The sequence below is a fragment of the Rhinopithecus bieti genome, unplaced genomic scaffold (genome assembly GCF_001698545.2).
Source record: "Rhinopithecus bieti isolate Rb0 unplaced genomic scaffold, ASM169854v2 scaffold_8350, whole genome shotgun sequence".
NCBI classification, from domain to species: domain Eukaryota; kingdom Metazoa; phylum Chordata; class Mammalia; order Primates; family Cercopithecidae; genus Rhinopithecus; species Rhinopithecus bieti.
In genome coordinates, this window is record NW_016806031.1 from 1,487,133 (window position 1) to 1,501,691 (window position 14,559).

Here is a 14,559-nt window from a genome sequence, read left to right on the forward strand (position 1 = left end):
AATGCCAAAGAATTTCATTCCACTTCAGGAAATTCAAGGTCACACTTATAACCGTCCACCAGCTAAATTGTTTATTTCTAAAATACTCCTAGGCCAGGCTATGTCAAAAGGTGTTTTGGAGATCACTACCTTGGCCAAGCCGCGAGTTCCCTTGAAGGAACAAGTTGTAGTGTCTTCTAGAGTAGTCCTGCCTCCTTTCAGGCACCTAACAACCGTTTAACCAACGTTTGTTGAATAAATAAGTACGTGATTAAATGTGTTATTGCATTATGTGTCTCTCATCAGTTTTGTTGAGGTAGCCCTGCTGTCCCGAATGGCAGGAGGCATTGGATGCTGGTGATGGGTCAGGACACAAGCCTAGGTCAGCATGGCGGGATGCTGAGGAGCCCTGTTGTGGAGTTAGCAGGCATGAACTGGATTTGATTTCTACTAGTTCTAGTATTTGTTTCCTTTGACCTTCAGTTTTCTCTTCCATCATAGGGGATAAATGTCTACTTTAGAGTGTGGTAGAAAGCTTAAAAAAGCTATGCTTTATTTTATTTATTTATTTATTTTGAGACGGAGTCTTGCTCTGTCACCCAGGTTGGAGTGCAGTGGCCGGATCTCAGCTCACTGCAAGCTCCGCCTCCCGGGTTCCCACCATTCTCCTGCCTCAGCCTCCCGGGTAGCTGGGACTACAGGTGCCCACCACTACACCCGGCTAATTTTTTGTAGTTTTAGTAGAGACGAGGTTTCACTGTGTTAGCCAGGATGGTCTTGATCTCCTGACCTCGTGATCCACCCACCTCAGCCTCCCAAAGTGCTGGGATGACAGGCGTGAGCCACCGAAGCTATGCTTTTTTAAAGCATTAGCACAGTACTCAACATTATAAATGCTTGGTTCAGACTTTTGGTGGATTCTTAGTCTTCAGATGCCTTCTGCAGGCTCCTGGGTCCCACGAGCTAAAACGCTGCTGCCACTTTACTGTGGCCGCCTAGATGCCTCCTCTTGTCCGATGGATTACAGTCTTCAAGGACTGTCACACGCTAACAGATCGTTTGATCCTCCATAATAATGTCATTAACATGAAGGACAATAATAGTTGCTAACACTTCTATAGCACTTATCGTGTACCAGAAACAGTTTATATCAGCTAATTCTCCTGAAAGTGCTTTACAGCTGTTAAACTAATTCCTCACAGCAATTTCAGGAGGTAGGTTCTATCAGTCTGCCCCATTTAGAGATGAGGAAACTGAGACTCAGGGTTAAGGAACTTATCCCCGGTTGCACAGTTCATAAGTGGTGGTCTCAATAACAACAGCAGCGGTAACAGCATCAGCAACTGCTCCAGGCGCCGGGCTCGGCACTTTGTATTAGCCCAGTTAGTCCTCACAACGCCCCTGTGAGATGGGTTCTATTTTTGTCTCCTTATGAATGGGTGGCATCAAAGTGACAATGTTAAGAAGTGCTTCACGATTTGTCTGTCTTTTTCAGTAGTTAGTGTAGCATCCCACCAGACGATTCTATCCAAACTAATCGCTCGAATATGGTATGTGCTGACTGACTTGTCAATCTCTTTGTCTCATATTTTGTGTAAATACTTTGGCATTATCCCTGTTGTTTCTTATTAATTTTAATTCCACCTAAATTACACATTTTTTACTTTTAAAACTGAATACATTTTTAAAAATTTAAGATCGTATCATAAAACAAATAACCTGAAGCATGCACTTCAAAGAATGTGATTTTTATCTTCTCACCCTAACGCTGTGTCTACACAAGCAGTAAGTTGCATGGTTGGGTAATTGCTGGATGATTTTGAGATATGCTAGCGGGGAAAAAAGTTATGACCAAGTAGCTGGAAAAGTGAAAAAAGCTGTTTGAATTCACTTCAAATGGGTCATTCACTCAACAAAGGTAAATGATTTTTCATTGCCCTGGCAATGTGACCTGCCCAGGCACTGGACGTGGTTCTTCTGGGTTCAGCCACTCCAGGGTACCCCTCAGCTCACCCCGGTAGCTGCTCAGCCCGCAGCTCTGCCCCCTCTGCCTCCTTTGTTGTTGTCGTTGCTGTTTTTCTTGAGCTCTTTGCCCGTGGTTCTGGTTCTGTGCTCTGATTTCTTTCTAAGTCAGATGATCCACTTGGGATCTGTTAGTTTTGGAAACGTCAACTTGAAAGGAAACAGAACCGCTGTTTCTCTACCTGATGGAGCAGCCAGATGAGGCTTCGCTTTTTCTTTTTGATCTCTTCTGTGGACATATGTGGATCTGTAAAAAACAGCCAGATTTGGTTCTACATTTTAGATCATTCCTGGTAAAGATAAAGAGGCTTGGTTTATCTTGTATTGAAATGTTGGGTTCGTGCCTGTGATTTCATTACTCGTAAATGGCTTTTAGATGTTTTAAGATGAATGCTGAGTTTTCTGCCGTACATACTTTGCACTGTACTGGTTTGGGAAAGAATTCACAAATGTGAAATGTTATCTGTCTGCCTCTTAGTGAAGACAAAGTTGTCAAGATACAAACCTAGTGTCTTCATTTAATAACACATTGTCTGTCAGGGCATATGTGACACAGTAGATGTAGAAATGGATGCTCCATCCGGGTTTGCATCCAGCTGTGCCGCTTACTAGCAGTGTGACCTTGGGCAGGTTACTTAGCCCTCTCTGAGTCCGTTTCCCCATCGCTAAAATGGGAATGCTGACAGGATCTACCTTCTAGAGTAGCTGTGAGGATTAAGTGAGTTAGCATGCTGAAAATAGTACCTGGCACATAGTGCCCTAGTAAGGGTTGTTATTTTATCACTATCATTACCCTGTTGGCATTGTCTAAACCCATATAAATGGGAGGTTTACATAGTCACTATTTGAATAGAATTTCATGCTGAGTGAAGTAGATTGGCCGCTGTAAAGACATGGGTAGAAAATATCAATAAAGGCAGGTGTAGCCTGGAAACTCAGAGCCTGTAAGAGTTTTGAATATATGTATTGGTAAACAGAGCTTCAATTCTCATAATATGAATTATAAAAGAATTACATATTCTTTGTCTTTTTTCTTTTTTAAAGGTGGTTTCTTTTAAAACACAAATAATATTTATTACCTAGTCTATATAGTAAGTGGTAAATATTATATAGTAAACAGAGCACAGTCACTGATGTTTTTCATATCAACTGCCTCTTCCTTTCTATCTTTTATTTAGAACTCTCCAGCAATAAATACATTTGATAAGAACGATGGCTTTAAAGGTGCTACTAGAACAAGAGAAAACGTTTTTCACTCTTTTAGTATTACTAGGCTATTTGGTAAGTAAACTCTTTTTTTCTTTAATAAAAATGTGGTGAAAGAATTCATGTACTAATAAGTAGTAGCAGTACCAAAATCATTTTATTTATTTATTTATTTTTTGAGACAGCGTCTTGCCCTTTTGCCCAGGCTGGAGTGCAGTGGTGTAATCTTGGCTCACTGTAACCTCTGCCTCCCAGGTTCAAGCAGTTCTCCTGCTTCAGGCTCCCGAGTCACTGGGATTACAGACACCTGCTACCACTCCCAGCTAATTTTTGTATTTTTAGTAGAGATGGGGTTTCACCATGTTGTCCCGGCTGATCTTGAATTCCTGACCTCAGGTGATCTGCCTGCTTCGGCCTCCCGAAGTGCTGGGATTACAGGCGTGAGCCACCACACCTGGCCCAAGATAATTTTCTATTTCTGGTCAATATTATGTTTTTATCTCTTTCAAATGGCATTTTATTATTTTTGCATGTAATTAATAAGTGAAAGATTGCTGCTTATTCATGATGTTTGTAACAATTGTTGAAATTATCTTACTTAAGTGTAGGTGAAGTCATAAAATTGCAGTGTTACTTGTGGCACTATGACAATGATACTATTTTGCCTTTATAGGCATATGTCTCTTGTAACGTAGGCCAGAAGCTAAAAGACCATAAAATCTAATTTGGAGCCCATGACCTACACAGTTTATGAATAAATTAGAATAGGTTTTTAGAAGTTATTATTTTATATAGTTGTTTATATTCTTCTTGGTTCCAAAAAGCATGAAAACAGATGGAAAATTTTAATGTTTGAAAGTTTGACAGAAGATTTATGAAGGTGTTCAAAAGAACAAAATGTACTGAATCTAGAGATAAAATAATGATCTACAGATATATAAAGAAAGATTTACACTGAAGACAATATGCAAAGTTTTCTTGAAAGACAAAGTTAAGCTGGATGCTGTGGCTCGTGCTTGCAATCCCAGCACTTTGGGAGGCTGAGGCAGGTGGATCATTTGAGGTGTGGAGTTCAATACCAGCTTGGTCAACATGGTGAGACCCCATCTTTACTAAAAATACAAAAATTAACTGGGCATGGTGGTGCGCACCTGTAATCCCAGCTACTTGGGAGGCTGAGGTAGGAGAATCGCTTGAACGTGAGAGGCGGAGGTTGCAGTGAGCTGAGATCACACCACAGCACTCTAGCCTGGGCGACAGAGCGAGACTGCGTCTCAGAAATAAATAAAGAGATAAATAAAAATAAAAAATAAAGACAAAGTGGGACTCAGGTGAATGTAGGAGAGCTTCCCTTTTGTAACTGGAGGCTCTTAAACATTGAATAATGGTCTAAGAGGAAGGTTGTGTAATTTATTTCTCTTTACAGTCTCTTTGTGGTGGAAGGGAAGCTCCTATGCCTTATAAATAAGTAAACTCCTCCAAGATTGGGAGTTGAGGAGGAGTTGAGGCAAGAGTCTTCACAGCCTTACAAAAGTTTCTTTCTTTCTTTCTTTTTTTTTTTTTTGAGACGGAGTCTCACTTTGTCACCAGGCTGGAGTGCAGTGGTGCGATCTTGGCTCACTGCAACCTCCACTTCCCGGGTTCAAGTGATTCTCCTGCCTCAGCCTTCCCAAGTAGCTGGGACTACAGGTGCGCACCACCGCACCTAGCTAATTTTTGTATTTTTAGTAGAGACAAGGTTTCGCCATGTTAGCCAGGATGGTCTCAATCTCTTGACCTCGTGATCCGCCCACCTTGGCCTCCCAAGGTGCTGGGATTATAGGCGTGAGCCACCGTGCCTCGACGCCTCAAAGAATTTTCTAGTCTCAAATCTCACCTTGAATTCTTCCTCCTGCTTGCCCTAGATATTAAACCTTTGACCTTAAAGAGGTTGTTAAATAACTTCACGATATTCCTGCTTCAAGGTGGAGGAGGTTTGTACAGAATTATATGCATCAGAATGTCCTGTGCTCAACTGTGTGGTAAGCATTGGACAGAACAGCAGTGTCTGTTCCCCCAGTTCCTCCTAAGATTTCCAGCTTCCATTAAGGAAAACAGAACCGCGTCAGTAGCACTATTCAGGGCATCTTGCTTAAAATAAGAGATTGGACCAAATGTCTTCACCAATTCTGTGATGTTGGTAATACCAACATAATTTATTAAATACTGTCTGTTAAGCAGATAACATACTTTGCTAGGATGATATCATACAAGGATAACTTGTTTTCAGAGAAAATAAGAGAGAAAAGCTATATTTTGGAAAATGACAAATAACCTTTGTTTTTGCCTAAGTATAAATGTTCCCTCTAAGTCCTGTGCTGTGAACCAAAGTATACTGTTAGGTCCTAGGCAGTGGCTCACTGGTAATCGGTAAAGGCATAAGCTCAGATTTCAATGGTATTTCTACGTTGAGGAGTCCCGAGAGTTGGGCCACTACTGCCATCTTTATCATCGTCACCAAGAATTTTACTGGTGTCCTGATTGTTAGAAATTATTATTTGAAAGACAGCCTCTAAGGAAATGTAGTTCAGTTGAAAAGGGTTGAAACGTCCCCATCAAAACCGCGTGGCAGATAAGTCTAAACGATAATTGCAAAGTTCTTGTGGCTATACTAATCTATTCAATTTATTTAATTCATTATACTTGAATATGTTTATATTTCTTACAGATGAAAAAATTTTTTAATTCAGATTTTTTTCTGGTAGCAAAAGGACCTTGGGTCATATATCAAACAAAGTCATAACTGTTTTTTGCTTTTAAATATCTTCTTAGAGAAGAGAACAGCTCCTAAGTCGTGTCGTATCTTGGGTCCCAGAAGGGTTTCTGAGGAGGATAGCAGTTAATTCCAAGAAAATGGCACACCCTGTTTAGAGAACCAATGAGTATTCTCTGGAATACAGAGAAGAATTTGGCTTATTGATTTAGTTGTTCCACTGACTTATTCAGAAAGTGGGTTTTCTTCCTAAAGTGAACATTGAATTGACTCTGAACTGATGTTTACATTCAGTGATTGTGTGACTAATATTGAAAATATTGTTCCTTTCTTGCAAAAAAATATGTTTAACATACTTTAAGATAAGATTTTGTTAAATTTTTTTTTTCAGTCATGTAAAGTGACTTGTGAAACAGGAGACTGCAGACAACAAGAATTCAGGGACCGGTCTGGAAATTGTGTCCCCTGCAGCCAGTGCGGGCCAGGCATGGAGTTGTCTAAGGTATATTGGATATATGGCAAAGTTGTATATCTGTGTTTGTAAAATGCATTCTTCTTCTTCTTTTTTTTAATGCATTCTTCTTAACTAAATTATTTGAGTTAATTATTAATGAAGCTTTGGATACCATGACAGAATTATTGGATTATTATGTCACTTTGGCCAAATATCATACAATTCCCTTTTTAATACTTTAGATTCATGGGTCTTACTGAGATAAACAGGTTCTCAAACCCAGAATTCAACAGATGTCATTGTTTTATATAATTTAAGATTTGTAGTATTTCACTAAAACAATACAATTTTAAAGGTTTATTTGCATTAATCAATAACAACCAAAATTCCATTGAAGATTTAAAACTAAAGCTTTATGGGCTGGCTAGCAAGCTGGCCGAATAGAAGCAGCTCTGATCTGCAGCTCCCAGCAAGATCAATGCAGAAGGCAGGTGATTTCTTCATTTCCAACTGAGATACCCAGCTCATCTCATTGGGACTGGTTAAACAGTGGGGGCAGCCCATGGAGGCTGAGCCGAAACAGGGTGGGGTGTCACCTCACCTGGGAAGTGCAAGGAATCCAGGAACTGCTTCCCCTAGCCAAGGGAAGCCTTGAGGGACTGTGCCATGAGGAACGGTGGACTCCAACCCAGATACTACGCTTTTCCCATGTTCTGTGCAACCCACAGACCAGGAGAAGTGCCTATACCACCGGGGCCCTGGTTTTAAGCACAAAACTGGGTGACCATTTGGGCAGACCCTGAGCTACCTGCAGGAGTTTTTTTTTCATACACTAGTGGCATCTGGAATGTCAGCAAGACAGAACCATTCACTCCCCTGGAAAGGGGAATGAAGCCAGGGAGACAAATGATAAATGAGCTAAATACTCCAGTTAAAAGACACAGACTGGCAAATTGGATAAAGAGTCAAGACCCATCGGTGTGCTGTATTCGGGAGATCCATCTCACGTGCAAAGACACACATAGGCTCAAAATAAAGAGATGGAGGAATATTTACCAAGCAAATGGAAAGCAAAAAAAAAAAAAGCAGGGCTTGCAATCCTAGTCTCTGATAAAAGACTTTAAACCAGCAAAGATCAAAAAAGACAAGGGCGTTATATAATGGTATAAGGGATCAATGCAACAAGAAGGGAAGGGCTAACTATCCTAAATATATATGCACCCAATACAGGAGCACCCAGATTTACAAAGCAGGTTCTTAGAGACCTACACAAAGAGACTTAGACTCCCACACGATAATAGTGGGAGACTTTAACACCCCACTGTGAATATTAGACAGATCAACGAGAAAATTAACAAGGATATTTAGGACTTGAACCCAGCTCTGGACCAGTTGAACCTAACAGACATCTACAGAATTCTCCACCCCTAACCAACAGAATATACATTCTTCTCAGCACCCCATTGCACTTACTCTAAAACTGACCACATAATTGGAAATAAAACGCTCCTCAGCAAATAAAAAAGAATGGAAATCATAACACACAGTCTCTCAGACCACAGTGCAATCAAATTAGAACTCAGGATTAAGAAACTCACTCAAAGCCGCACAACTACATGGAAACTGAACAACCTGCTCCTGAATGACTACTGGGTAAATAACAAAATTAAGGCAGAAATAAATAAGTTATTTGAAACCAATGAGAACAAAGACACAAGGTACCAGAATCTCTGGGACACAGCTAAAGCAGTGTTTAGAAGGAAGTGTATAGCACTACATGCCCACAGGAGAAAGCGGGAAAGATCTAAAGAGGACACCCTAACATCACAATGAAAAGAACTAGAGAGGCAACAGCAAACAAATTCAAAAGCTAGCAGAAGACAAGAAATAACTAAGATCAGAGCAGAACTGAAGGAGATAGGGACACAAAAAACCCTTCAAAAAATCAATTAATCCAGGAGCTGGTTTTTTGAAAAGATTAACAAACTAGATAGATCGCTAGCTGGACTAATAAGAAAAGAGAAAAGAATCAAATACAAACAATAAAAAAATGATAAAGGGGGTATCAACACTGATCCCACAGAAATACAAACTACCATCAGAGAATACTGTTAACACCTCTATGCAAATAAACTAGAAAATGTAGACGAAATTGATAAATTCCTGGACACATATACCCTCCTTAGACTAAACCAGGAAGAAGTCAAATTGCTGAATAGATCAAGAACAAGTTCTGAAATTGAGGCAGTAATTAATAGCCTACTACCACCACCACCAACAACAAAAACCCACGACCAGACGGATTCACAGCCAAATTCTACCAGAGGTACAAAGAGGAGCTGGTACCATTTCCTTCTGAAACTATTCAAAAAGAAAAGGAGGGACTCCTCACTAACTCATTTTATGAAGGTCAGCATCATCCTATTATCAAAACCTGGAGAGACACAACAAAAAAGAAAATTTCAGGCAATATCCCTGAGAACATCAGTGTGAAAATCCTCAATAAAAATACTGGCAAACTGAATCCAGCATCGCATCAAAAAGCTTATCCACCACAATCAAGTCAGCTTCATCCCTAGCATGCAAGACTGGTTCAATACACGCAAAACAATAAATGTAATCTATCACATAAACAGCACCAATGACAAAAACCACATGAGTATCTCAATAGATGCAGAAAAGGCCTATGATAAAATTCAACACCCCTTCATGCTAAAAACTCTCAATAAACTAAGTATTGATTGAATGTATCTGGAAATAGTAAGAGCTGTTTATGACAAACCCACAGCCAATATCATAGTGAATGGGCAAAAGCTGGAAGCATTCCCGTTCTCATTAAACAATGAGAACACATGGACACAGGGAGGGGAACATTACACACCAGGCCCTGTTGCAGGGTGGGTGACAAGGGAAGGGACAGCATTAGGAGAAATACCTAATGTAGATGATGGATTGATGGGCGCAGCAAACCACCATGGCACATGTATACCTATGTAACAAACCTGCACGTTCTGCACGTGTATCCCAGAACTTACAGTTATATATATATATATAACATTTATGTATATTTATATATATTTTATATAACTGTAAGTTCTAAATATATATATTATATATTATATATATAACTGTAAGTTCTAAATATATACACACACACACACACCCTAAATCATTGATAACAGAAATCATGAATGCTACTACTTACTGGGACTCCTTTTTCTTAAAATGAATGTTAGCATTGCTGGTCAAGAAATAGAGCCTGCCAGTGTCTTAAGTAAAAGATGCTCTGAGATAGCAGGCATTTTCCAAACCAGGGTTTTGAACATTCCTTTGACAGTGTGTATATTATTACTGATCTCACCACAGTGAGTGTATGTTACTCCCAGGAACACTTTAAATACATTCATTTCAACCACTATTTGCTAAGAAACTGTGTGTTATATCAGGATGTATTTCACAGTCTTGGATGTTCTGAAGCCTGCCTTTTTTTGTGCGCACGTTCAGAGCTGTACATCCATTTGCTTTATTTGCTGATCTTTTGAAGATGTTACTAGTTGTGGAGAAGTGATGTATTGTTTTGTTTTAAATAAAACATCAAAGCCTTTCTGTTAGAAAAGGAACAATAGATTTTTCTTCTTATTTAAAGGTACTTTTAAAAGAGAAGTCCTTTTCCCCTACAGACTGCCATTGTCTACAGTTGAGTCTTGTCATTCACAGATTTTTGATCAATGATCCATAAACAGCAGGAAACAAAGAATTATGCATTCCATAAGTGACTTCTGTTAGATAGCTTTTCTCTCTGGCTTTTGTGTTACATGAGCGGTGGCTTTTAGTATCCTGGGCTTTACATTTGGATTGAAACTGACTGACCTTCAAAGTCTGTGTGATATCTCCTTAGCAGTAGCATCTCAACAGGTGTTTTTCAACCCATGTTGATTACAGTAATGTGCACTTTCAGACATAGATTTTTCTGTGTTGGGTGTAAAAAGATTAATTTTTAACAGGTTGACATATCTAAGATCAGTGAACGAAGTATTTTAAAATGCCATCATGCCCAAGAGGGAAACAGATTGCTAATGAAAAGAGTCAAACTCTGTAAAATATTTCAAGAGATTTATTCTGAGCCAAAAAATGTGTGACCAGTGGCCCATGATGCAGCCCTCGAGAGATCCTGACAACGTGTGCCCAAGATGGTAGGGCTACAGGTTGGTTTTATACAGTTTAGGGAGACCTAAGACATCACTCAACATTGGTTCAGTCTGGAAAGGCAGGACAACTGGAGTGGGAGCAGGTAGGGGAAGGGGGATTCCAGGTCATAGGTGGATTGTAGGACTTTCTGACTGGCTATTGGTTATTATGTAAAGACCTGGAGTCAATAGAAAGGAATGTCACTAGAAAGAGTTTTAGATACCAAGGGGTTTTAGAGACCGAGGTGTTATCATGCAGATGAAGCTTCCAGATAGCAGACTTCAGAGAATAGACTGGAAGTGTTTTCTTATCAGACTTAAAGAGTCTGTTCCATCAGTAATTTCAAAAGGGAGGATGGCTCCCCGTTTCCATCCTGGCCTGAATTAGTTTTTCAGGTTAACTTTGGAATGTCCTTGGCCAAGAGGAGGGATCCATTCAGGTGGTGTGGGGCTTAGAATTTTAATTTTGGTTTAAAGATGATGACGTTTCTTTTCCTCAGACATTCTTCTTTTTCCCAAATCTCTGTGAAATTCTGAATGAAACTTCACAGATTCTGAGAGATGAGTAAATAATTTCTAAGAAATGACTGTCTTCATCCTTTGAATCTGCAGAATATAACCTTAAGGTAATTTTTGGAGAATCAGACCAGAAGATGAAAGTCCTATTAGCCTGAATATTTTTGTTGATTAAGAAATCATTTTCCCATTTCTGATTTCATATATATGAGGAATTTAGAGGTTGCCACTCTATTCCAACAGGAAGTAAAAAGCTGAACAAACTGAAAAGTCCGCAGCTTTTAGATCTGCAAGAGAAGTGAGGTCGCAGACAGCTACAGAGAATCACAATACACTGCTGCAGAAGCCTCCCCGGGAGCCAGCACCAGGGTGGGAAACCTGCACTGTTATTGACAGACTGCTCCTAGGCTAGGTTTGGAAAAGTCTGAGAGTTAAAAACTCTGGGAGGACCCACTCACAGAGCACCCTCCCATGCTTTTGTGAGTTTTATCTCCAGGAACTCAAACCAATTTTCATAGTAAATGTCAAAAACCAAACCAAACAAAACAAAAAAACCCTTATTTTTCTGACAGGGGAGGCAGAAAAGGAACATTTTGAAATATGCTAGAGCGCTCTTTTTCTTAACAAGGACTGCCCTCAAGAGAAACACATACACCCAAGGCTCACCTGCTGGGGTTTTATCAGAGCCTAACTGACCTGGGGAAGGGAACTACTGATTCAGCCTGCTCCAGCCATTCTCTCCCATTTTGCAGTTCACAGACAAGCGACTGAGAGGCCCTGGGGAAGCTTGCAGTACACAGGCACAGGCCTGCACAGTGCTATGGAAAGCTGCCCCTTCCTTCACATCTCACCTCCACATTACTAAAAGCCTGTTTATAGCAGCTCCTTCTACCCAGTGTATCATGTATGACATTTAACAAACAAAAATGTACAAAGCATACTAAATGGCAGAAAGTACAATTTGAAGAGGCAAAGTAAGCATCAGAACCAGACTTGACAGGGACCTTGGAGTTATCAGAGAGAATCAAGAACAACTATGATTAATATGCTAATAGCATTAATCATGAATATTCTAATATTGATATGCTAATCAGAGAAAGGAACAGAAGAAATATTTGAAACAATAATGACTTAGAATTTTCCCAAGTTAATGCCAGACACCAAACCACAGATCCAGGAAACTCAGGAAGCCAAGCAAGATAAATGCCCAAAAACAACACCAACTATATCATTTGCAAATTGCAGAAAAACAAAGAAAAAACCCTGGAAGGAGCTAGAGGGAAAAAACACCATACGTACAGAGGGGCAGAGATAAGAATGACATCTGACTTCTCCCCAGAAATCATGCACGGCAAAGGAGAGCGCAGTGAAGCATTTACAGTATTGAGCAAATACCACCTAAAATTCTGTACCCTGAGAAATTTTCCTTCAAAAGTTAAGGGCAAATAAAGACTTTCTCAGTCAATTGAGGGAATTTGTTACCAGTAGACCTGCCTTGTAAGAAATGTTAAAAGAAGTTCTTTAGACAGAAGGAAAATAATATAGATCAGAAACATGGATCTACATAAAGAAAAGAGCATCAAAGAAGTGCTAAGCGAAGGTAAAATAAAAACTTTAACTTTCCCATTCTTAATTGATGTAATAGATGATAGTGTGTTCAAACTAATAGCAACAGTGTATTTGACTGAGTATGCTTGTGTGTACACATACACACACGTAAGTGAAATTAATTATAGCAATGATACAAAGGATGGGGAGGAGGAGGAATTAGAATTATTTTGTTATTGTAAGGTATTCACACTACCTATGAAGTAGTACAGTGTTAGTTGAAAGGAGGCTTGGATTGGTTATAAATGTATAGTGCAACCTCTAAGGCAACCATTTAAAAAAGTGTAAAAAGAAGTATAACTGATATGCTAAGAAAGGAGATAAAATGAAACCACATAAAATGCTCAATTAAAACTACAAAAGGGAAAACGTGGAAGACAACAATAAGAACAAATAAGAAGGGCAAGAAATAGAAAACAGTAATATATATGGTAACTATTAGCCCAACTTCATCAATGATCATTTTCAGTGTCAGTGATCTGAATGTACCAATTTATAAACAGACTGTCAGAGCAGGTCAAAAAACAAGATCCAACTCTGTGGTCTCTAAGAACCCACTTCAAATGTAAAGACACACATAGGTGAAAAGTAAGTGGATGGAGAACTGTATATCATGCTAACAGTAATCAGAAGAGCAGGAGTAGCTATATTAATTTCAGACAGAGCAGACTTCAAAGCAAAGACAGATGTCAGGGATAAAGATGGATATTACATAATAATAAGGGGGCTAATTCTCTAAGAAATTATAATAATCTTTAATTAACTGATGATCCTCTAACTGGTGATCCTCTAAACTAATTTAACTGATGATCCTCTAACTAGGCCAGCTTAGAAAATAAGGGAGAGGACACAAAGTACTAATATCAGAAATGAAAGCATGGACATCACTATAGGAACATTAGAAATGCTGTGAACAACTCAGCGCCCACACATTTGGTAACCTAGATGAAATGAATCAATTCCTTGAAAGACACCCTCTGACAGAGCTCACACAAGAAGAAATCCACAGTCTGTATAGGCCTATATTGACTGAAGAAATTGAATCAATAATTGATAACCTTCCAAAACAGCACCAGGTTAAAGTGAATTTACTGGTGAATTCTACCAAAAATTAAGAAGAAATTATACTAATTCTCCATAATTTCTTCCAGAATATAGCAGAGAAAATACTTCCTAACTCATTCTGTGAGGCCAAAAATCATCCTAATGCCTAAACCAAAGGACTTTACAAGGTCTCTCATGAACAAAGATACAAAAATTCTCAACAAAATATTAGCAAATTGAATCCAACACTGTATATTAAAAAAAAAAAAATCACACACTGTGACAAAATGGGACATATCCCACATACACAAGGCTGGTTCAACCTTTGAAATTCAGTTAATGTAATCTGTCACATCAGTGGGCTAAAGAAGAAAAAAATCACATATAGCAGTAAGTGCACAAAAAGCATTTGAAAAATCTAACACCCATTCGTGATTAAAAAACAACAACAACAAAACCTCTCAGTAAACTAGAAATGGAAAGGAATTTCCTCTACTTGGTAAATAATTTATCTACAACGACCACAACAAAACCAAAACTCTAGAGTTGACATCATACTTAATGATGGAAACTAGCAGCTTTCCAGTAAGATCAGGAACAAGGCAAGGATGTTCCCTTTCAGCATCATGCAAGAAATCCTAACTCAAGTACTAAGACAAAAAAAAAAAAAGAGAGAAGGAATAAAAGGCAAACTGATTTGGAAGGAAGAAATAAAGTTCTCCTTGTTCACATATGGCATAATCATCTATGTAGAAAATGCAAGAGAATTAACAGAAAAACTCCTGGAATGA

At 39.0% G+C, this 14,559-nt stretch overlaps 1 protein-coding gene across 4 annotated transcripts in view; it reads left to right on the forward strand.

Annotated features, from left to right (window-relative positions):
* TNFRSF19 (TNF receptor superfamily member 19) overlaps window positions 1-14,559 on the forward strand; it is a 105,461-nt gene that overhangs the window by 17,533 nt on the left and 73,369 nt on the right. For all 4 annotated transcript variants that reach the window (XM_017874492.1, XM_017874494.1, XM_017874493.1 and 1 more), the window contains exons 2-3: window positions 3,180-3,282; window positions 6,351-6,461. In XM_017874492.1, the coding sequence (XP_017729981.1) occupies window positions 3,214-3,282; window positions 6,351-6,461 (180 nt within the window). In that variant the 5' untranslated portion in view covers window positions 3,180-3,213. The remainder of the gene's footprint in view (window positions 1-3,179; window positions 3,283-6,350; window positions 6,462-14,559) is intronic.